Below are 25,166 nucleotides of genomic sequence, written 5' to 3'. Positions count from 1 at the left end.
GATACTGAATAGGCAAGTGTTGACTCCTAAAGAAGGTGCATTCATCAACCAAATAATAAGAATCTGTCCAACAGTGAAACTTGAGTGCTGATCATGAATACATATAAGAGCTTTGCCACAATATTCAGCAAGGATGTTCACATAGGATTGACAAAGTTATTCCAATCTGTTATATATAAGTAGGATAATAAAAAATTATAGCTGGCTTCCTATTTAGTGGAAAATACCATATAAAACACTGTATAACAAACCTACTAAAATTTAATTTAAAAACTGCTGAAGTACAAATTTACAACAAACTGTACAATACCACAAATGGCATCAAGTATTCACAAACATTAAAATAACATTGAAGACCATAATGCTACCTTAGCTATCCTCATCAGTTTCTCCTTTACTATCCTCATCAATTTCTCCTTTACTATCCTCATCAATTTCTCCTTTACTATCCTCATCAGTTTCTGAGTCCACAAAAATTGAAAAACGGTTGTTACCAAGGTTATGATTTTTAATGGATTTAACTTTTACCTTGACCTCTTCTACCCTGTCTACTTCCATTTCTTCTGATGGATTTTCTCCTACAGTATTTTTCATCTGATTTTCAGTTTTCTCACTTTCCCTTTCAAAGCTATTGCTGTTTATTCTGTCATGTTTATCAACTGGTGGCTTTGAGAATTTTAAGACATTTTCCAGTTTACTGAATGTCATGCAAAATAATCTTTCTAAACAAGTACCCTGTCCAAAAATCTCTCTAGCAATCGAAAGACGATCTGCAGAACCACTAAATTTGATGAAAACATTGTATCCAAAGGTACCTCCCCAAAGATACTCAACACTAAGGAAAGGGAATGGGAAACATAACAAGCTGTTCAAAAGTTGAAAGAAATACATACATGACTGATATTCACTGAAATCATGAACAACTTTCCTTTTATACTTCTTTTTGCTCATTGTTTTGTCAATATGGTGATATCTGAACAGAGCACTCCCTGCAATTAAGCACTCTTCATATGATATATTTGCAATCAAATCTTTTTCATTCAAATCTGATTTACAATAGGCTGAATCCTGCAACTCTGTGACAATTTCTCTTTACACAACTCAACATTTTCAAATCCTTTCCAAGTTCTCACACGCCCAATTTTACCATCTATTATATAAAACAGGAAAAAACTAACAAGCACAGTCAAAGCATGGCATTCCTGCAAACTCTCTTTGGTGTTTTTGTACCAATATTTGATGATATTCAAAATTAATTCTATGTCAGCAGGATAATCTTCATCTTTTACTTCACATCTCAACTGCACCATCTTATAAAAAAGAACTTTCCTTTCTTTACTGGTCATCAAACCCACATCCTTCAGTGTAGGTAACTGATTAACTAAATCACCTTTATAAAAACTCAGATGCTTAGACCAAAGAGATTTTTTTTTTCGAATATACCAACATAGTCTTTCTTCCTTTCCCGAATTTGACCCACCTTTAGAACATGAATCTATAATGTTTGTAGAAGAATTCTCACAGCTGGATTCATTAAAAGACTTACTTTCTAACTTTTTATCTGACCCATTGTCATTATCATCATTACCTACACTCAAATGTTCCATCTCATTTGAACAACTTTCCATCTTTGCAAATTTTTTGTGTAGTTGCTTCTCCTCAGTCTGGCATCCTCTCCATAAAAATGTATACACCAAACGAACAACTGGCTCAACTACTAGATACGATGAAACTGATGATATGCATTCCACCTGTGCAGGTGAGAAGAAGTAACCCTGAGTGAGGATATCAGCCACCTCATGAGGGATTCTGTTCTCCCTATATGCTTTAATAAACCAGTGTGGAGGAGCTTCCCCATTCTTCAGAACAAGAGCAGTTCTGATTCTGATTTGGGTAGATGTTTCCAAAGATCCATGTTTCTTTGATTCAAAGGTATATTCAATGCTTCTAGTCTGACTTTCTTGTTGATCTACCTCATTCTTCACATCTTTGGTGCATGTCCTGAATGGGATGCAATCCAGAAGAAAAGGTTTTTGCAAAGTATATCCTTTTATAGATCTGAGTATTTTCTTCTTTAAATTCCAGTCTTTCCCAACAGCCTGTTGAAAATATTAATTCATAAAATTTTGTAGCATTATACAGACCATATGACTAGTATGCATACTTTTACAACAAAACTGAATAACTGGGCTAAAAGTAATGAGCAAACAAGAAAATTAATATTGTACATTAATTATATAGCAATTGCAAGAACCTCCAAATGAAAGAAACAGTCTTTATGTTGCTAATGGACTTTTATAATGCTTTCTCCCAAAAATCTTAAGCCCCAGTCATGCATGGGGGCCATCAAAGACTGAATCCATTAACTGATTTACTTAAGGGGGCCGGCCGGCTACTGTCATTTCTAAAGGACAGGACTTTGACATTCATACCACTTAATAAGGTGACTTGGGACACCTCCAAACTGCATATGATTTTCGACTCTGACCTTTGGTTTTGTGACGCCAGTGCGATTTATCCCAAAAATAACCATTTTTCAAATTCTATCTGCTCCCTTGATATTTAATGTTAAGACCTGGGATTACTATTATATATAGACCTGATGTAGACCTCTAATCAAATGAAGGTTTTTTTTTCTATGTCATTTTTTTTCTGCTGGATAAGAATTTTTTTATTATGGTAAAAAAAATAAACCCTATAAATCAGGAAAAAAAAATTTAGAAAAAAAAATTGAAAAAAAGGGCTTCATTTGATTGTTCTATATTATCTTTCTAAGATATATCACAAATTTCAATGCTATAGCTTTAAAATTAAGGGAGAAGATCAAATTTGAAGGTCAATAAGTATAGTTTTAAGAAATGGGCGTTCAAAGTTTTTCTTTGTATTTTTATGAAGACAATGTTAATAAATGATTATTATGAATTTTATATTTCTTTTTGGGTATTAATAAACCAAAACTATGTTATTTATCATAATCTAATCATAAATGAAGATCCCTTTGCTCATATATCATAGCCTGGGGCAACTCTCTCCTTCACTAACTCGGCTTATTAGAGTGAATTTTCTTCTTCTGTATGTTAGCAAGATGTTTTCCTTGTCTTTTCCTCTTTGGCATGATGAAATTCTTGCCGAAACAAAGAGAAACAGACGTAAAAGTAAGATAATGTCAGAGGTGAAATTTGAATGTGTACTCTCTTTTTACAAAGACAATGTTAATAAATCATGACTATTATGAATTTCATTTTCTTTTTTGGGTATTAATAAACCAAAACTATGTTATCATAAATGAAGATCCCTTTGTTCAAAGACTGTTCCTTACTATGCTAATAACGAGGATATTATGATATTCTGAATTCATATTAGAGCGAATTCTCTTCTTCTGTATGTTAGCGACATGTTTTGCCTCTTTTCCTCTTTGGCATGATGAAATTCTAGTCGAAACAGATAAACAGGCGTAAAAGCAAGCGAATGTCAGAGGTGAAACTCGAATGTGTACCCTCCATCATGTTGCTCGCACTGAAGGGTGGTAAGCTGAGAATCTTCCCTCCTGCAACTCATGGAATCTCTACAGATGCCATTGCTCACAAATTCTTTGACAATAATTATCAAAATTTACGATAACAGAAGAAATATTGCATTTTCTTGTACGGATCAATGTTTTTGGCTTATTGAGTTACGTTTATTAATTATCCTGTAACTATGAAAGTAACAGGAATTTTGACAAAATATTTCATATACGCATTCACCATTGCCATACGAAGCTCCATGAATTTTTTCATAACTTTGCATTTTTTGCCCTATAACCCCATATATATATATATATATAGGGGTACCGGCCGGCCCCCTTAAATTAGCTAGGCTTGGAAACCGGTTATAAAATAATCAAAGATTGTAAAGCAAAGAATCTGTGGCATCTAGCAATCCATGCATAAACGAGGTGGATGTTGGTCACCGACCGAGCTTGGAACCTCATGATGCACCAGTCGTCTTTCTTTGACTGCCTTGGAGAGTACTCGCTTTTGTTCTCTTCCCAAGCCAGTTGCTTTGTTTGCCAGTGATTTCTTTTTGTTTCAGTGTGTTTGTGTGTGTTTTATTTTTATCATGGAGCCCTCTGATTCTGCAAGGCCTTGTCAATGCTTGTGTCCAGACGTTCAGGGTTTCTGTGCTCCAGGTTTTTGGCTCTAACCATTACAGATCCCCATGCGACATGAAGTAGGTGCCAATCTAATTTTTGTACCATTACTAATCCTTGCCCGGAATGTTGTTCCTGATCTAATTTGCAGTGAAGTGTGTTTTACAAGAAGAAAGAGCATAGTAGAGTTTCTACTTGTCCTTCTTGGGAAGGTATTTTGCCTCCTCGTTTGGACGTTTCAGCATCCCCCTCTTCCAGAAGTGTCCCCCCACATCGGTTGTACTGCTGTCTCCTTCCTTTTCTTCCATCAATTCGTTGTCGGAAGTATCGGGAGTTAACAGGATGAGATTATGTTTAATGTAGCCCCCTCTTCCAAGGGATCTATTGTTGTTCACGAGAGGGAGGAGGATACACCTTCTGTTTCCTCTATTTCAGATTCCGAATCAAACAAGATAGTGGCTGTTTGAGCATCTTCTTGTGCCAGCTGGAAACCAGTTAAAAACAATCAAAGATTGTAAAGCAAGGAATCTGTGACATCAGGCAACTCATGTGCATATGAGTTGAAAGCTGGTCAATGAGCAGTTCAAAGAACCTTGTGACGTGCTGGTTTTTTCCCCAACCTAGCAAAAGAGAGAGGGGCGGCTAGAGGTGGGCAGTAAACGTTAAGACCTCAGGTTTGTTAGCTACAAAAAATACAAATTGATTAAAAATTTGTCATTTGTTCATACGTGGAACAACCTTCAATGTTAACAATAGAATAGATTTATATTTGAAGGGAGGTCCAAGCATCCTAAACCAGCGGGGAGTTAACCCACCTGACCACCCTCCTAGAAGAATGAGTTCTAAAGAAGGCACAAGCCCGTGACAAAACAGACAATCGGATATCTAAAAACGCAAGCCATCTGGGTTGAAACAGTGATATATTGCCAGATTCACGGCATCCCAGGAACAAAAGAAAACTCTCCTTGTTCAAGCATAAAACTTCTCTGTACCATCAATCATAATGGGCAAAAAAGGAACAGCAGGGCAAGGAAGTGAAGGAATACCATCTCTGGAGAATGCCTCCAGATCTAGAGGAGGCTGATAGGCATGGGTAGAGCAGTTCACCATTTTGTTAAACTTCTTACATCTTTCATCTGAGAGTGGAAAATATAATGACAAAACAACTGGTTTCTTCACTTCTACGGTTGATCCCTTGCCTGCTAGACTATCCCTGGTGTCAGCAAGCACCTTGGCAGTGGTATTCACAAGAGATAATACTCAAAACCTGAATATGTTTGTCTTGGAGTCATGAAACTTGAGGGCCATGTGAACTGTGCAGCAGGTACTACCTTGATTACATGCAAGGGAGATAAGAAGTGTGAATGAAGATAAACTATACGGCTAAAAATTAGGTGCAGCTAGGGGGAGAAGGAATGCTGCAAATACCCTTTCAGTAATGCATACAGGTGCACTGAATGAGGAGCGCACTGACCCCCTGTGGGGTTTCAAAAGCCTTATGATAATCTATCACTTAATGAAAAAAATTTTCTTGATACATTTGTTGCACTGATGGCTTGTTGAAAGCTGGAAACCCCCTTCTCCTAAAGGTATCTTGACTTTGCACCTCACTGGTGGTCTTCAGGAGCCATCAGTGCATATGCTAACCTAAAGGGAACAGCAATAGTTGTTCTTCTTTTCTTCTACTCTGGTGTGTCTCATACTCATACAATTGGACAAATAAGCTATATGAAGAAATAGGTTTTTTATGTAAAAAGCATAAACCTTTAAGGTGATCCTTAAAGTGGAAACAAATAGGTTTCAAGCAAAATCAAAAGAAAAGCTATTTATTATTAGACAATGTATAAACAACAACAAAAAATAAACTTACCTCTGCAATAACCTGGTCTAAAGTTTTAGTTTTTCTCTTCGCCATCCAACGAATGACTGATTTAATAGTCAAGGCACGAGCAATGCCACATTTTGGCTTATAGCAGCTCATTTCAAATGCTGCCCTCTTGTGAAATTTAGCAAGAGCCTCTCTGTCCACATAGTCATTGCCCAACAGGGTTCCAAGCAATGGCAAATGTGCCTTATTCACACCTGTAGACTGACAAAAATAAGTTATCTTTTAAAAACATTAGCATTTTTAAATGAACATATGATTTACAAAAACCTTCATATGAACCTATGCAAATCCTAGACACTCCCAAATCAAAGACTTTAACCTCAATAGGTGAAAGAACCATGCATGTGTGGCCCCAATCCCAAGTTCCATGCATGAAAGAATTCCTTAATTTTTCTATGAAGTTGGTTTACAGTTGCAAATACTTTATGGGTCATTATGAAGAAAATAAGTATAACAAAATTTTGTTTCAAAACACTAAATCATAATTAATCCCAAATCTCCGTGTCAAATTCCCAAGACATGTACTCTTGAAGTTTTGCAGATGGAAGAAGAAAAAACCAACCACTGAGTGACAGTATGTGCATGCACACCTTTGCACATCAGTGGATCAAAACTGATGACCTCAATGTTTCATGTGGCTCACTGTAAGCTTATTCAAGTTTGTGAATTAATATAATATAATTTCTTCTCAGTTTTGATTGTCTTCTCTTTGCTTTATAAGGACTTCACTGATTTTTCCTCTATTGATGTCCGTATTTGGTCTTTCCTATTCCTTAACTATTATTCCTGCTTGTATATTTTGCTTGGTTTCCAAGCCAGAGTTAGTGTCTTGCACTTTGTTCTGGTTTATTAACCTTTCTTTGCCTCCTAACTATCATTAAATAACTAGTATTTCATTCTTGGTGGAGATTATTTTGCTAACCCGTTTGTTATGCAATTAACGTTTTTTTGCCTTTTAACTACCATTAAGTAAGTGGTAGTCCATTCCTGTTGGAAATTATTTTGTTAACTCCTGTTTATGTAATGATAATGGTGAGGGTCAGTTTATTGTATTAAATCTGTACAGTATATATTTTGTTTTATGTTTTTCTTTGGTGGGTAACATTTAAGCTTTAGGAGTTAGTACTTTACACCCTTCAGAAGAATTTACCAGGGAACACAAGATTTTGATGCTATGCCTTTATTTCTTGATGGACATGGATCCCAACTGCTTTGTGCCACTTGACAAGATCAGTTATTATAAATAATTTAACTTTCACAGGCCATAACCAAAGAATTTGTTTTTATAATATTAGAGATTAGATTTCACACAGCAAATTACAACCTTCTAAAAATCTTTGGGTTATTTGTTATCAAAAATTGACATTCTTTGTAAATTATATTTTGGACATTCACAAATTTTTTTTTCAACTGTTAGGATTACACTAGAGTCATACCCCTACATACGAAAGTCCCTATGTACGAAAAATCCAGGTTATGAAGGCAAAGACGAAGATTTTTTTGCTTCTGTGTATGAAAATAATTCAGGTCGCGAAAGCGTGTACTGTAAAGTCTGAGATTCGCCCGGGCCACTGAGAACAATTTTAAAACTCGCGCGCCGCCAACTCAGTAGACTCGCCACCATCCTACCGCTTTCCCATTGGTTCCTGATGCTAGTTACCGCCGTAAGATCCTGCTCTCCTTTTGGTCAGCATCTATCCCATCATGCATTTTTAAAAGCAGGCAGAAGCAATCTTCCTTGGATAATTATTTTTTAAAGAGGCCTTTAGTAGCAAGCAAACAGGAAGGTCCAAGTGATACGAAAAAACAGAAAATTGAAAGTGGTGAAGAAATTGAATTTTTTACAAAACGGAAAGTAAAACAGTAAAAAAAAATTAAAAAATCAGAAAAAGGCAAAAAAAAACAAAAGAAATTTAATTTTAAGTTTTTTGTAAAGTAAGTGTTAATGTTTTCTGCCATTTGTTAGTGTGTTTCATAAAGTTTAGTGTTAATGTTTTCTGCCATTTTTTAATGTGTTTCATAAAGTTAAGTGTTCATGTTTTCTGCCGTTTGTCCTCCTCCTCTGTCGCCACTTTCGGACATCGCCTCACTCGAAAGGTAAGGTTCCATATTTTACTACCTGTACATACAGTATTTCTTGTACCCTGTACACTAATACACTTTATTTACAAGTACAATAACAGTTAGGTTAGGTATTAAATGGTCCAAATTATTGTATTTCATTGTTTATTATAAAATTTAATGTGGTGTTTTTGTAGGGCTTTGAACGAATTAGGCAATTTACATGTAAAATGTAGTTCTGGATACAAAAAAAATCAGGTTACGAAGGCCGCTTCGGAATGGATTAATTTCGTAGCCTGAGGCACTACTGTAGTCTGTGCATATGGAGATTGGATCCTGTGGGCTATTTAAATGAGTGACCAATGTGTGTGTCATCCCTCTGGATATGATAAATTCCAAATTTCAACAATGGCCTAGTTTATTTAAATTGTTACTCTTAGGCTAACTACTGCATATATTCTGTCATTTACTGATTATATTAGTTTTTAGAGATGAAAGACAAGTTAAATGCAACTTTTCAGTCAAATTTGTCCATTTTACTTAAATTCACATGCAATGATGGAACATTTTCTCAGTATGTATCACTGTAAACAAAGTTTTCTCAAAATAAAATATCTACATTTTTACTAAAAATCTTGAACACAAGCTTGTACTATTCACGAAACATCACATAATACCCTGCTACATAACCATTAAAAACTGTTGGATTAAACTGCCATAATTACAGCATACTGATGCCCCCAATGTTTTGTTGCAACACACTTGATGACCAGCAGGCCACCCAAAATCAATACCCACACAGATGCTGGCTATGGTCATGAATCAGAACAGGGTTTCACCATACAAGTTATTGCATAATACTGTGCTGTACGTATTATCTACCATCGAACTGTTTTTGACAATAGAATTTTCATTACAAAACAAAACTAAAGTGCAGCATTTATCAGCCGACTGATTTTTAGTTATTGAAAAAACCAATTAACACCACTTGAATTTTAATTTTCACTTGATGTTTCTGGTATATGCAAAAATTTATCATAAGAGGTGTCTGCAAATTTTGCACTCAATTACAGCATATTTTAAAAGCAAATATCAATTATCAGATTTATTATAGTGTAGTTGTTTGTTTAGTCTTCAAGGAGTTAGCCCTTCATAGTGTGCCAGCACTCTTCATGGTGACTAGACTAATATCAAAGAATTATCTTTTAGCCTGGTCTTGTGGCTGGGTATTGTGTCATAATGATAAACACTATGGCGTGATAGAGTATAATGAACTCAAAAACCAAAAGGGCATTTTCTCTTATCTTCAGCGAGGCTGAACCCAGTTCTTCCCATGTCAAAATCTGGAAAGAGTGACTACTGCTTGCATATGTGCTTCAGCCATCTTGTTTACCACCAGGCGGGTTAAAAGAACATGAACCATTACCTCTTCTTGTCAACATAGTGTGTGTATGTCAGCCAGTGCTCTTCACTAATGATCACTTTAATTCTAAATTTTTTCATCAGAAATCATGGAAACATCTAAACTTGAAAGTCCAGTTACTTACTTTTAAGCTCCACTTAAAAATTATTTTAAACTATGGAACAGAACAATTTTTTTATGAAAGCCAAAAACCAGCACTTGTTTGCAAACATATGGTCGGTGCTTTCTTATGGTCTCTTGTTTGCTAGTTATGAGAGAAGGCAAAATTTTAAGAATTTGTCATTCTATTTAGAAGTTTTAGCTAATGAAATGTTCCACAATTTATTATTACTTTAGATAATCCTTTCAGATAATGATTTCTACAATACCCTAAGCCAGTGGTTCTCAAGTGCAGCCACCAGGCAAATTTAATGCAGCCACCAAGGGAAATTTAGTCATCCTTCAAGAAATGAAAGGCTAATGATTTCAAAACAATGCAAATGAGATTATCATCTTTTCCTAGTGTTTCATCAATTAACTAGCAGAATGTAAAATTTTCAATGTTAAGAGTTACACAATGATGAAAAGCTTAAAAGATTTTTTGATGAAAAGACCACAACGATTGAGAAATTCTGGTGTAAGTTACATAATTTGGATCCACTGAAAGAGATTGCCATTCTTTTGTTGTCAATATTTCCAACAACAGTTTATTGTGAAAGGTTATTTAGCGTACTGCACTTCATTAAGAATAAATATCGCAACAAGCTGACTGACATGAATCTTGGAGCAGCTTTGAGGCTTGCTCTGGAGGAGAGAACAATACATGAATTCCCTTTTTTAAAACTGTTATTTGAAAAATCAATATCAAGACTGTTACTTGAATAATGATTAATAAACTGATTGCCTGCACAAGAATTTCTTTTTAAATCATACCTAAAACATGAAAATTTATTGTCTGCATTCTGTCTTTATTTTTAAGATTACTTGTAATTGGGCATTTCTTGTAGGTACCTATAATTAAGCCATTTATGGAGTATGAGACCTTGTTGCCACATTTTAAATTGATTCTACTTAGTGCAGCCACCAGTAACACCTCATGGCCGCCGATCCGGCCCCTGGAATAATCCGCTTGAGAACTACTGCCCTACGCATAGCCTACATGAGATGATAGCCTAACAAATTCAGTGAGAATAATTTAGAATATATAGCAGATTTTGTTTGTAGCCTATAACCTAGGAATACATATCCAAAAGGTGATTTAAATAACCTGGATTAGGTAGTAACTAAACTAAGTTAAGTAAGAACTTTTCAACACATATCCTCTTATGGTCCTAGGCAACAGCCTAGTTTTTTACACCTAGTTTTTTACACAAAGGTCACAAGGATTTGACAAACAGGCTATAGATTTTTCCCTTTCTGTAGCCTGTATACTTAAACATGATCTAAATATGTAATCCAGGAATAGGTAGTACCTTATATTACAAGTTAATTGACAAACTACTACTAAAGATCCCATTACTGGACTAAATTGTTAGCATAGACAAAGTTACCTAGGACTAGATGAAAATAGTAACCAGTGCCAGATGATATCCTAGCTTTAAGGCTTAAGGGGGCCGGCTGGCTAATGCCATTTTTAAGCACAGGACTTTGATATTCATACCACTTGATAAGGTGACTTGGGACATCTCCAAACCGTAAGATTTTCGCCTCAGACCTTCGGTTTTGTGACGCCAGGGTGATTTATCCCCAAAATAACCATTTTTCAAATTCTATCTCCTCCCTTGATATTTAATATTAAGACCTGGGATTACTACCATATATAGACCTGATGTAGACCTCCAATCAAATGAGGAGTTTTTTTTCTAAAATTAATTTTTTTGCTAAATATGAATTTTTCATTATGGTAAAAAAATAAACTATAAATCAGGAAAAAAAAAGACAAAATAAAAATTGGAAAAAAGGGCTTGATTTGATTGTTCTATAATGTCTTGCTGAGTTATATACCAAATTTCAGTGTTATAGCTTTCAAACTAAGTGAGAAGATAGATTTTGAAGGTCAATAAGCATAGTTTTGAGATACGGGCGTTCAAAGTTTTCCTTCGGATTTTTATAAAGACAATGTTAATAAATAATGATTATTATGAATGCATATTTCTGTTTTGGGTATTAATAAATCAAAACTATGTTATTCCTCATAATTTAATAATAAATGATGATCCCTTTGCTCATATATCGTAGCCTGGGGCACTGCGTCAGGCAAGAAGGGGCACTCCTTCTTACGCAACTCTCTCTCACTCTCTCTCCCTCAGTAACTTGGCTTATTTCAGCGAATTTTCTTCGTCTTGTTAGCGAGATGATTTCCTTGTATTTTCCTCTTTGGGGTGAGGAAATTCTTGCCGAAACAAAGATAAACAAACGTAAAAGCAAGAGAATATCAGAGGTGAAACTCGAACGTGGACTCTCTTTTTACAAAGACAATGTTAATAAATCATGATTATTATGAATTTTGTATTCCTTTTTGGGTATTAATAAACCTAAACTATGTTATTTATCATAAATGAAGATCCCTTTGCTCAACGACCATAGCCTGGGGTACTGCACGATGTGTGCGTCAGGCAAGACGGAGTCATTCTTAACTACACACCCCTCCCCCTCTCTCTCTTCACTAACTACGTTAATATCGTGTATATTATGATATTCTGTAATTGTATTAGAGCTAATTTTCTTCGCCTGTATGTTAGCGAGGTGTTTGGCTAGTCTTTTCCTCATTGTCATGATGAAATTCTCGTCGAAACAAAGATAAACATACATAAAAGCAAGCGAATATCAGAGCTGAAACTCAAACTAGTACACTACAAGAGGTCTCTCCTCGCACTGGAAGCTGTAAACTGACTAAGTTCGCTCCTGCCGCCTCATGGAATCTCTACAGATGCCATTGCACACAATTTCTTTGACAATAATTATACAAATTTACAATAACAGAAGAAATATTGCATTTTCTTGTACGGATCAATGTTTTTGGCTTATTGAGTTATGTTTACTAATTACCCTGTAACTACGAAAGTAAGAGGAATTTTGATGAAATATTTCATATAAGTATTCTCCATTGACAAACGAAGCTCCATGAATTTTTTCACGACTACATTTTTCGCCCTATACCCCCTAATATATAAGGTTCCGGCCAGCCCCCTCAAGGCTGCATCCTAAGGTAATTGTGTTTTTATGTGAATTAAGTAATCCGGATTAGGCAGTATCCTAGATTAGAGTAAGTGATAGCCAAGCTATAACATTTTTGGGTTACTGTTTTGTATAGTAGACCAAATAACCTTGGATTGGATACAAACAACAACCGGACTTAGACAAAAACAGTAGATTAACTATACGGGTACAAAGTAAGCTTCTGTTTCATATAGCCTTTACCGGTGGTTCCCAACCTTTTCACTATCGAGGACCCCTTTATATTTAAAGGTCTGTCAGCTTAATACGATGACTTTTTTAAACTAAAAACAAAATTGTGTTATAATATTTATCAAAACAAAGATGCCTGACACTGAATAATTCAGAAAAATAAGAAAACCAATAAATGGAAATAAGAGAAAATATTAAGAACAGATTTTTTATTGACCCCTTTAATGAGATGGCTGATGATGCTTGGCTAATAACAAATTTTCAATTTCAGATTTATGACAATTAGCGTTAGGCGCAGGGAGGCCACGAGCCTGAAGTCATAATACACACACACACATATATATATAATTTTGACTTCAGGCTTGTGGGCCCCCTGGATTACCTCTGCAGACCCCAGGTTGAGAATCACTGGCCTATACATTTAAATGTGATCTACAATAATCTGGATTAGGTAATATCCTATACTAGGCTAAGAAAGAACAAATAAGCCTTGGATTATTATATAAAACATATTCTAGGCTAAAAAAACCTAGTTTTTACAACTCAGTAGTCTGTCTGTAAAGCTACATAATGTCTTACATAGCCTATACATATCCTTAAAAGTGATATAAACCTTGAACAGTCAGTACCCCAACCAGAGTAAGTAAGAGTCCCTTTTTAAGGGAAGGCAGAAAACCAGACCATAAGTGGGTTATTTTCTGTATAGTTTATATACTTAGGTTTTGAATAAGCCTAGAATAAGCAGTGGATTAGAAAAAGTATAATAGAAGCATTAACCTAAGCCATATAAAACAGTAGCTTGGATTAGTTAAACAAATTAGTTCATAGAAGATGTCTAAATGGAATTACAATAAAAAATATAGTAATTGCAAATCAACAACAGTTTAAGTAATACAGCCACATATGTGTTTCAAACTAACCTACCGTATATTTCGGTGTATAAGTCGACCGGAAGATAAGTCGACCCCCAATTCTGAGTAAATTTTTATGATTTTAACTAATATCGGTTATATTAGTCGACCTGTAAAATGTGAGGCCAACCGTACGCTCAAAATAAGCAGCAGGGTAAAAATATCATATAAAATAACCTGAATGTTATTACGGTACATATGTGAGGCCAACCATACGCTTAATATAAGCAGCAGGGTAAAACGTATCATATAAAATAACCTGAATGTTATTACGGTACATATGTGGCTCTACTTACCATAAGAAATACAGGTAATATACTCGGTATATTAACAAATCTGTGTAATATATAAAAGATGAATACCGGCAAATATGATTAGAAATGACGAAACGAAAGATACGTTACTCAAGTGAAATGTAAACAAACAAAGCGCTAACTAACGCTGCATAACAGCCTACATATATATGTATGTACAAACTGCCACTCAAATTAATGTTTTGATTGGGTTGTTAAAACGATGTGCCGGTATTTAATTATTATGTTGGAATATTCCTTGACCATTGGTTCTTCTATGGCATAAACAGGCTCATTTGAGGGAAAACGAACCTGCAGTTGATTCACCTGATTCAAACTGGGATCCTTATGATGAAACCGTGAATGACAATTTGTTTGATGAATTGTTTAATTCAAGTGACCATGACTCAAGTAATTTTGAAGGATTTTAAATACATATTTACTATTAAATACAAAATTTTTTTATTTTATTTAAAGTGATATATAAAGATTTCATACCATAAATGTTTTTGAACAATACCCAGGTAAATACAAAACTGTCAGAGTGAACGTATCCTTCTCAATTACTGTACTACAAATGGCTACGCAATGTTTACACTTGCTGTGCAATTGGGGTTTCTTCAAGTTACTTTGATTTTTTTCATTTTATTTAAGGTAATGGATGTTCTAATGTATTATTATTGTCGTATTACAGTGTGAAATGTTTTTAATACCCAAATGATTCCTAGAACAATTTTTAACCATGATTTGGAAAATGGGAGTCCCCAGTTATCAGGGGGGGTTCGATTCCAACAGGCTTGATAAGCATACTGTCGTGTCCATGTCCATGCAACAGTTCACAAACATGCGGACCGCATACACGTCCATGTGGCGGATCGCGTCCGCGGATGTGCGAGGGACCAGGGGTTCATTCACATAAAGGAGAACGTGACTGCTCCCTGGATAAAGAACGTCTCCAATGGTCATCGCTACTCCCGGTTGAAAGAACCTTTGACCTCTTGACCGGTGCACTATGCTCCTAGTGGTGACGAACAGGAACAGATGCTGATGAGGAAGAAATAATCCTCTGCTCTTCATCTTGTACATGCGATGACGTACGTATGTGGGGGGAAGTCATATTCCTATCACTCTCCCCACTAAAAGAGTCACGGACATCGTCCAGAGACCTCAGATCTTGCAGGGAAGACGATGAAGCCAGGCTTCTTTGATGTATGGAAGGCTAGGAAGTCTTCCTTCCCCTATCTTCACTCCCAATTTCCCATCTCCCTCCATGTACATATACGTGCATGGGAGATCGTTGAAGGGTAGTGGGAGAAATATTCCTCTCACTTGGCGATGGGGACACCACACAGTCCTCTACTCTCCAACATCTGGTTCGTTGTGCAGGAGGTGGAGGCAAAGGCGTCGGGGATGAGAAATTCTCCATCCTACGACACTTCTTAGATGTCACTAAGTTGGTGGATGCCTTCCTCTTACTACTCTTCTTCTTTGGTGCTAAGGCAGCTAGCCTACTCTCCAGCACAGAATCTAGTTTCTTGAAAAGCGACTGAAACAGCATCTCAGACATCTCTTCGAGTGAAGACAATGACGTCATGGCCAGGATGGATGACATCATAGACCCTGGAAGATGCCGAGAGTGCTGCCATCTTGGATGCTTCTTCCCCTGAAACAAGGTTATTATTAGCTGTCAAATCTTCCCTTCTGGGAAGCAAAATGGAACCTGAAGGTGAAGGAGTCATATTAATCAAAAGATTACTGTTATGTCCTCCTAATACCACATACGACAAACCGATGGAAGAAATGGAAGATCTAACTACTCCACTATCAAGAGATAGGCCATGCCCAACACTCTACACAGGGGTTGGTTAGTGCACAAAAATTCACTGTGCACCTACTGCATGTTGAATGTGGGTCGGTTACTACAGAAGCCAAAAACCGAGCATGGGAATCCACGAATGCCCGGGCACAAGTACTGACGAGCCTTCAACGATCCGGAGGAATCCATATCCAAAAAGCACACACACATATGATACATACAGAAATGGAAAGGGCGAAAATGACTGGCTTGGGGAGGAAAAAGTGAAAGCGTACGTATCTCCTGGGCAGACAGGAAAAGACTGGTGAGTCATGGCGTAGATGTGTAACTCTCAGCCACATGATGCACCAGACAATCAGGGTTGCCAGAGGACACATATTCCTAGCTTTTCAATCTCCGATTGTACCGACTGGTTACCAGCTTGCGCGAGGAAATAATCGTGTTGTTAAGATCGAGGGTTTGTTCCGCGTATGAATAACTGTAAGCAACCAATGTAAAAAAAAGTCAAGAGTTGCATGGTAGGAACAACTTTTCATCTAAATCTCAGTAGAATTCATGCACAATACAGCAAATGAAGAGGAATTAAGGTAATCATCAATAAGTTCCTAAACATGACATCAAAACTCTCAAAAATAGGTACCCATGCATAACATACTTTTCTGATATTCAAATTATACTTGACTACATGCACTGGTTAAACTATATCATAAACTAATCTACTTTCCAGAACCTAGTACTGATCACGGAATCCAAGGAACATATAATGCAATTTATGTTATTGTTCTAGATGGCCAGTAAGTACAGTATATTTGTATTTCCAGCTATCATGTGAAACATCAAGTACTAGTCTGGTAAATCAGCTTCTCTAACATGAAAGCAATTTAAATGATAAAACTTTATTTCATTATAAATACTTACATTACAAAAAGCATCTCTGTTAAAACGACGGCATGGTATGTATTTCTTCTTAGACATGAACTTGTAACTAACTGAAGATAAACGAACAAGTTCTACATCAGTCATAAAAAAGTCTGTGTCTTCACTGATGACAATACAACCAAGTTCTCTGGCAATGGCAGCAATTTCATCATCAGCTTCATAATCTGCTTGAAGAATGAGAACATCCATATTGCGTAATGTTGTAATAAAAACTTGCAGACAAATGGGAGGAAAAATTTTATCAGTGAACTGGTTAGCTGGTTCCACTGAAAGACATCTTATTATCTGACACTCAGCTCTTTCTTGAGCAGTCTTCAATTTTTTCCCATCTAGAGGCTGTCCTCCATCCATCACAACAAGAGGTTTTATTCCACATGTCTGTAACCTTAAATAGAAAAGAAAAATTACATTGTCAGATTTTCATGTTCATCCAAAATTATAAAAGCTAACTTGCAATTAATAAGATGTTTTCTTGGTCTAACAAATAAAAAACCCTAACTACATCTCCATGTGGTAGAAATTCTACATGAATATTCATTCTGTAAGTTACGGTATATACAAGAATTATCTACTTTTTGTTTTCCACTAAAAAATAAATATGCCACTGTATACAATAGCTTACAATAAAAGGAAAAAGCCTAGAGTACTTCAGTAGTAATGATATTGATCAAGGCTAAAATACAGGCATTCCCCGGTTATCGGTGGAAGTTCCATTCTCGGTGGGTTGCTAATAAGTGAAAACCGCCATTAACCGAAACCCGGCGATTTATGGCACCGAGTTTCGGTTAATGGCACCAACACCCCGTTAATGGTGCCTCTGTTAGGTATGTTAAGGCGCCGTAGCTCTATTATTGGCACCTTATGGCGTTGATAACCGAAAGCCCGATATGGTGGCATAAACTGCAGATTTTATGGCAATAGACAAGTGCCATAAAACCAGATCACCATTAACTGCAACAATCCAACTTAAAAAGCAACAAAATATGTTATAATGCAATATTTAGCTGTCTATACACAAAACAGGTAGGCCAGTAAAAATTGACGAAGACCCAGGCATTTATACAAGCACTTCAAGCATTCAATGCATTCCCATGGATGACAAGTATGTCAAAAAAAAAAAAAAAAAAAAAAAAAAAAAAAAAAAAAAAATCAACCAAAATCAACAATATGCAACCATACATTTAGGCAATAAGGAAAATAGCCAGCACCCAAAATGAGAAATACATTTTTTTCCAGACTAACATTTCAATTACTTTGAGGTGGTATTTCATTTCTGTTTTAAATATTATAGTTTACAGCATAAAGTTTGTTGTAATACCATAGAAATGGAGGTACTGTTTAAATTAAAGAAAAATGATACACTTGATATGGAATAGAAAAAATATATGCATTATTATTTTAAATCAATATGTTTCCTTATTCCTAGCTGTTGATCATCAACAGCTGTAATATTAGCAATCTTAATATAAAATAGAACCCTTATTTATACAAAAATAATGACAGAGAACATAATTAGACTGATTAAAGAAAATTGATATACTTGGAAAAAAATAGAGAAAATACGTAATATACCTTTTAATTTTAAATTAATATGTTTCCTTATTCCTAGCTGCTGATCTTCATCACCTGTAATATTAACAATCCTAATATAAAATATACAAACCAGAACCCTTATTTATACAAAAATAACAGAGAACATAATTGGACTGTTTAAAGAAAATCGATACATTTGGAATACAATAGAAAAAATAAGTACTACATATATGTATATACATTTCCATTTTACATCAATTGCCTATGTTTTGCCTTAATCATAGATGCTGATCATCAACACCTGTAATTTTAGCAATCCTAATATGCATAGAATATATAGAATAGAACTTTTTTTTATACAACAACAATACAGAGAGAATAATTAGACTGTTTAAAGAAAATTGATACATTTGGCATAAAATAGAAAAAATAAGTACAGTATATGCATTTTCATTTTATATCAATTACCTATATTTGCCTTAACCATAGATGCTGCTCATTAACACCTGTAATCAATCCTAATATAGTATAGAGGCATTATTCATACAAAAATAATAACAAAGAATATGTTGCTGTAAACAAAACCAAAGGCCTACTACACATTGTCAAAATCCTACTCCTCCTATTCATCATTATTACCTAGACTTTAGTGTTTGCACAGTTATTGCATTCCCCACAACATATACAGTGAACTGTACAAGGTAGAGGCTTTTTAGAACAGCTACATTAAATGACAAATTTTCTAAGACAATTTGTATTTTTCATAGCTACAAACCTGAGGTTTTAACAATAGGATCATTTCTAGCGCCTAGCTGGATCCAGTTAAATCGCAGATGAAAGCAAGGAATCTTGTGAGATCTGGCAACGCGTGCGAGTATTGGGTGAAAAGTGGTCGAGGACCATGCACACACGCCAGAGCGTCAGTCTTTCCCAACTCAGGATGTCTTAGCAAGACAGAGGGGCAGCTAGAGGTGGGCAGTACAATGTTAACAAAATGTCTTAGAAAATTTGTAATTTGTTCATATGCGAACAAACCTTCGGTCTTAATAATAGGATAGACATACTTGGAGGGAGGTACAGACATCCTAAACCAGCTGGGGGCCTACCAGAAGAAATAACTTCTGGAGAGGGACTGATGCCCGTGAGAAGCTAAATACATTGATATCCAACCACCCAGACACTGAGTGACGTACAATTATATATGGGAGAATCACTGCATAGGGAACTATAAAGAGAAACTTTGACTGTCCAATAAAAACCAACACACCAGGGTTTGTTACCACTCTCTACTCCCCTTGCCAAGGAGCGGAGCATATGCTACCAAATAGAAAGTTGGTTATTTGCATACCAAGTGACCAAACTATCAGTATGACTACCTTACTCACCTGTATCAGACCAATCCAGCGAATGACATGTCTATTCCTAACCCTGCCGAAGGAAGAAGGAAAGGTACAAGAGAAAGAAAGAGACCAGCCAACTCACTCATTCTCTCATCCAAACAATCATCTTAGGCAAGATATAAATGTGCCCTGTTGAGGGCAATGATGAGTTACACAATCTGTTGGGCAGCTACTGCAGGACCCAGGGAAAACATGTCCATAGATCTGTGGGCAACATCCTTAAGATAGAAAGAGGTGAATGTGGACTGGCGTAACTAAGTACTACCAGCGCCCAGCACTCTATGTACAACCAGTACTACCAGCGCCCAGCACTCTATGTACAACCAAGTTCTTTTTGAAAGCCAGAGAGGGACCAATACCCCTAACGTCATGCACTCTAGCCTGCATAGACGTGGTGGCGGAATCATCAAGAATTAAGTATGCCTGTCTGATGGCTTCCCGTATCCAAAAAGAGATAGTATTCTTCGACACCTCTTTCTTTGTATGTCCCGTAGTAACAAAAAGTCTACGGAGGCCTGGTCTAAGGTGCCGTGTCCTTTTAAGATAGCAACACAGAGCCCTCACAGGACACAACAAAAGCTCTTTAGCATCACCACCCACAAAGTCGTTCAGTGATGGAATGGAAGAAAAGGAGATGAACCTATCATTGTGCACAGAGGGATTCTGGGTCTTAGCCACGAATTCTGGGACAAATTTGAAGGACACTAACCCCCAATCCCTGGTGCTTCACATCATAGCTCAGACCATGCAGCTCCCCCACTCCCTTCAAAGATGCCAACACCAGGAGAAAAACTGTCTTGAGCGTCAAGTCCCTGTCAGATGAACGACGCAAAGGCATGATCATATGGACCCTTAGTGAAACTTCTCAGAACCAAGGAAACATCCCACGTCAGTGGCTTGAGCTCCCTAGGAGAACTCGATTGCTCAAACCCCTTAACTAGCAAGGAAAGTTCCCTGGATGAGGAGATGTCAATACCTCTAAGATGTAACACTAAACTTAAGGCCGCCCTGTAGCCTCTAATGGCAGAAACGGACAAACATTTCTCATGTCTGAGGAAGGTCAAAAAGTCTGCTATGTGCTTAATAGAGGTTCTGAGTGGAGAAAAACCCCGTTTACGACACCAAACACAGTAAATCGCCCATTTACCTTGGTAAACTGCAGAGGTCGACCTTCTGAGACTGCTGGACACATGCCCTGCTGTCCTCAGAAAAGCCTCTCGCTCTGAGGAGATACTTAATAGCCTCCAACATGAGGAGACAGGGATTCTACTGACTGGTGGGACCTTTCTGCATGCGGCTGATACAGGAGATGCCGACAAAGGGGCAATTTCCCTTGGAACTTCCGACAACGATGACAGCATATCAGGAATCCATTCCGTCTGAGGCCACAGAAGGGCTACCAAAGTCATCCTGAGACTCTGTAAACTCATCAGCTTGTTCAGGACTTGACGGATCAAACAAAACGGAGGGAAGGCATACGCCTCCAGGTTGTCCCAGGGATGTTGGAATGCGTCCTCCGCTAACGCTAGAGGATCTGGAACCACTGAACAGAATATCTCCAGTTTCCTGTTGAACCGGATCGCAAAAAGGTCAAGCATGGGTCTCCCCAAACCTGGAAGAACTTGTCTGCTACTACCTGATGAAGGGACCACTCTGTGCCTAGGATCTGATCCCAACGACTGAGCTTGTCTGCAACCACATTCCATTTGCCTGAGATATACCTGGCTGCGAGCTCTACCGAATTGCTGACCACCCACTGGTGAACCTTGACGGTCAAGGTGTGAAGTTGACGGGAAACCAGGCCTCCCTGCTTGTTCACATAAGCGACCACCGTGGTGTTGTCCAACATGAGAATGACAGAATGACCCTCTACATTCTCCTAAAACTCGTTTCAGACCCAGGAAGGCTGCCTTCAACTCCAAGACGTTGATATGCTGCTGTTTGTCCTCCAAACTCCAAACGCCCGAGGAAATGAGGCCGCCTAAATGAGCCCCCCCAACCTGCAAGGGAGGCGTCTCAAAGCAGAAGGAAGTCAGGATGGGAGAGAACGCAGAGGAACACCCTTCAAGAGATTTCGCTTGTCCAAGCACCAATGAAGGTCTTCTCTCACTTCCAGAGACAGAGGAACCCTTAACAGGAGCGAGTCCCCCACCGGAGACCAGAATTCCCTCAGATGAAGATGCCCATGAGGGACCAGCTTCTCCAGGGAAGACAAAATTCCCAGAACCTGCCACTGATGAGCTGACTGATGTGTTCTGAAAGAAGGTTGCATGCCACCACTCGCAACTTCTCCAACCTCTGATCCGACAGGAAAACTCTTGAAACCGCTATATCGATGACCATGCCCAGGTAGAGAATCCTTTGACTGGGTATGAGGTTTGACTTCTCTTGGTTGACCATGATGCCCCGTTCCAGACAAAACTGAAGCAGACGATCTCTGTCCTGCAGCAGCTTCTCCCTAAGAACCTGCCAGGACCAACCAATCGTTGAAGTGCCTCAGCAAACAGATCCCCTGAGCATGGGCCCAACTTGAGACAAGAGAGAAGACCCTTGTGAACACTTGAGGGGCTGTGGTCAGCCAGAAGCACATTACTTTGAACTCGAAGACCTTGTCTCCGGGAGAGAAGCGAAGGAACTTCCTGGATGTAGGATGAATAGGGATCTGGAAGTATGAGTCCCTCAAATCCATCGACAGCATGAAGTCACCTTCCCTAACAGCTGCCAACACTGAACGCGGGGTCTCCATCTTGAACCTCGTCTTCCTGATAAAGTGATTCAAGGTGGGTAAGTCAATCACAAGCCTCCAATCTCCCGACGCCTTGGGCACCAAGAAGATGTGACTGTAAAACCCCAAAGACAGACGCACCACTTCCTCTATCGCATCCTTGTCCAGCAACTTCTGCACTTCCTCCCGGAGAGCCAAGAACTTCAGAGAACCTGGAGGATATACTCTCCTAAGCAGAGGCTTATCCAAGATGGGGGGAGAGAAGTCAAATGGCAGTAGATAACCCACCCAAAGGACATCTACTACCCACTTCTCCACCCCATAACTCTGCCACTTGGCCCACTGGCCTGCCAGGCAACCCCCCCCCACCCATGACTCAGGAGAGGGAGAGGTGCCTAACTTACCAACGACCCCCTTTACTCTGCCCCTGGGGCCCCTTTATGGCTTAAAGGAGCGGGAGTGAAAGGGACGTTGGTCCTCTGACCTAGGCTGGGATGAACGGGGAGGAGGAGGAGCCGGACATCTCTGGGGATGAGACTCTGACTTAGACACAGCCTGGTGCACTAATCTGTCCTTGGTGTCAGCCAGATGCCGGTCTATTGCATCCTCCAGCTCGGTCCGAGGGAACAGAAATTGTGATTCCTAAAGATACCCATTCCTCAATGCCAGCAAGGACTCAGGGTCAACTGCATCTCTTTTAATCAGTAGAAGGTTAGCGCATAAATTAACTGTGAAGTGAACAAGATATGAGAACGCCTTGCCTCCCGACTGCAACAAACTGGCAAGAGAGGAGGCACTCACCAACCCCTCTGGGGACCTGTCAGAAGCTATCTTGGCAATGACCACCGACCAGAAGTCCAGCCAAGAAACCGTAAGCAACATAGAGGCTGCCGTAGACTCCAAAGCTGAAGCATCCTGTGGAGAAAGGGACGGAGCCACTGACCTCACCTGCTCCAAAGTCAATCTCGGCTTCAGACGAATGACATCCGGGTTAAGATGATGCAATATCAAGTATGCAGTTTGTAACATAGTACTTCCTATGCCTCGTGGGAGGCGGGGGAAGCAACTTGGCAGGGCCCCTAGAGTGAAGTGATCCGTCCTGATCTGAAACAGAGGTGTTAACCTTATGTAAGACCAACTGGATATGCCCCGACAAGGGAAGTTGAAACGATGACTTAGGATCCTGCATAGCTCCCACCATGGCTTCCAAGCAGGAAGGAGTGAAAGACGACCAAACCTGAGTCCTACTCTCCAAATTGTTGAACCCACGAATGAGATCGACAACTTCTGTAAAGGAAGACAAAAACTCTTGCATGTCTCCCTCCTCCTGCTCCAGGAATGGAGACCGACGATGAGAAGGATGTGCAGGCTCATCTAAAACGCCTTCCTCGTGTAAATTAACAGAAGAGCCAGCAGCTGAACAGCCCGAAATACCAATTAACCGGTCTGGGCTGAATCTAAGCGCCAACTCTTGTGAAAACCAACCACAAAACTAGAGACATCACTATGCACTTTCCCAACAGATGACTCTCGAACATGGCCGCAAACATACATGCGCGGGTCGGACGCATGTACATGCGTATGTGAGAAGTCTTGAACACTCGAAATAGGACGAGAATATTTACTTTACATTTGATGTTCATTAGTAGTTCTGTAGGAGCTGAAGGCATATCTATCATTATTGGATCAATTGATCCATCTACTTTAAGCCTGTACCCATAGTCCTCATAATATACAACTGTTTTCAGGTTGCTCCAGGTACATACTAGAAAAAGAACCCTTAGACAATGAACCTTTCAAAACCTTTCAGATGGTGGTACCCTTTTATTGTGGGTTTCAATGCCTGAAAACTACCTCCTTGGTACAGCAGTGATACATACATATTCCAATCCTCGTCTAAAATATCATCAGTACTGGCATTACCATCATCTCCAAAAACAAGCACCTCAGACCTTAGTTTTTGGGAAGATATTAAGAGTTTCATGTGTTTTACCTTTCCTGATGATATTAAGAGTTTCATGTGTTTTACCTTTCCCACCTCAAAAAAGGCTGCTATGTTCGAATGGAAGGACACTTCACATCCTAGAACCTCTCTAGCCACATTTATAGACAGTGTATGTTGCTTGGTTTCCATGTAAAATATGGATGTTGCATGATGAAGGAGAAGGACCAGTATTGCTGTATTATCAGCTACTAATTTAATTGGGGCCTTACTAGTAACTATTTAATCAAGAACTCTCCTCACAGTTATAACATCTGCATTTCCTTCTTCATAGATGCTCCACCTCAATACTTGCATCTTCTAGACTTGGTCATATTAGCCTGATCAGTTGCTGCTTGTTGCATCTATCAGATGGGAAGGGGGAAGTGAGATTTCAGATCATATCTGGTGAAGATTTGTCTAGTCGACACCAGTTCTGTGCTTGATCTTTGGTTGTCCTAAATGTATAGCAATCAAATACGTACATATAACATAAACAGGTAGACCAGGACTTCTCCGCATTACAGACCGCACATAACTCACATAATGTGTCTATTGTTCCAATTTTTGGCCAATACATACTGTTGACTTACTGTTGATTTCACAGATAATATCAGGATTGATATGTGCAATAAATTGTGAGAGATGTGCCTGGTGTATTTCTCATTCCTCCATCA

At 38.3% G+C, this 25,166-nt stretch overlaps 1 protein-coding gene across 1 annotated transcript in view; it reads right to left on the bottom strand.

The window, feature by feature from the left end:
• Nucleotides 1-243: 243 nt before the first annotated feature.
• The window catches only part of LOC135225735 (protein asteroid-like), a 52,034-nt gene continuing 27,111 nt past the window's right edge, over nt 244-25,166 (bottom strand). The window contains 4 exon segments of the mRNA XM_064265127.1: nt 244-1,076; nt 1,079-2,099; nt 6,003-6,221; nt 16,830-17,235. Of these exon segments, the coding sequence (XP_064121197.1) occupies nt 370-1,076; nt 1,079-2,099; nt 6,003-6,221; nt 16,830-17,235 (2,353 nt within the window). The 3' untranslated portion in view covers nt 244-369.

The sequence above is a fragment of the Macrobrachium nipponense genome, chromosome 13 (genome assembly GCF_015104395.2).
Source record: "Macrobrachium nipponense isolate FS-2020 chromosome 13, ASM1510439v2, whole genome shotgun sequence".
NCBI lineage: Eukaryota > Metazoa > Arthropoda > Malacostraca > Decapoda > Palaemonidae > Macrobrachium > Macrobrachium nipponense.
Note: the sequence above shows the minus strand (reverse complement) of the source record. Positions and strands in the feature narration are given on the sequence as shown.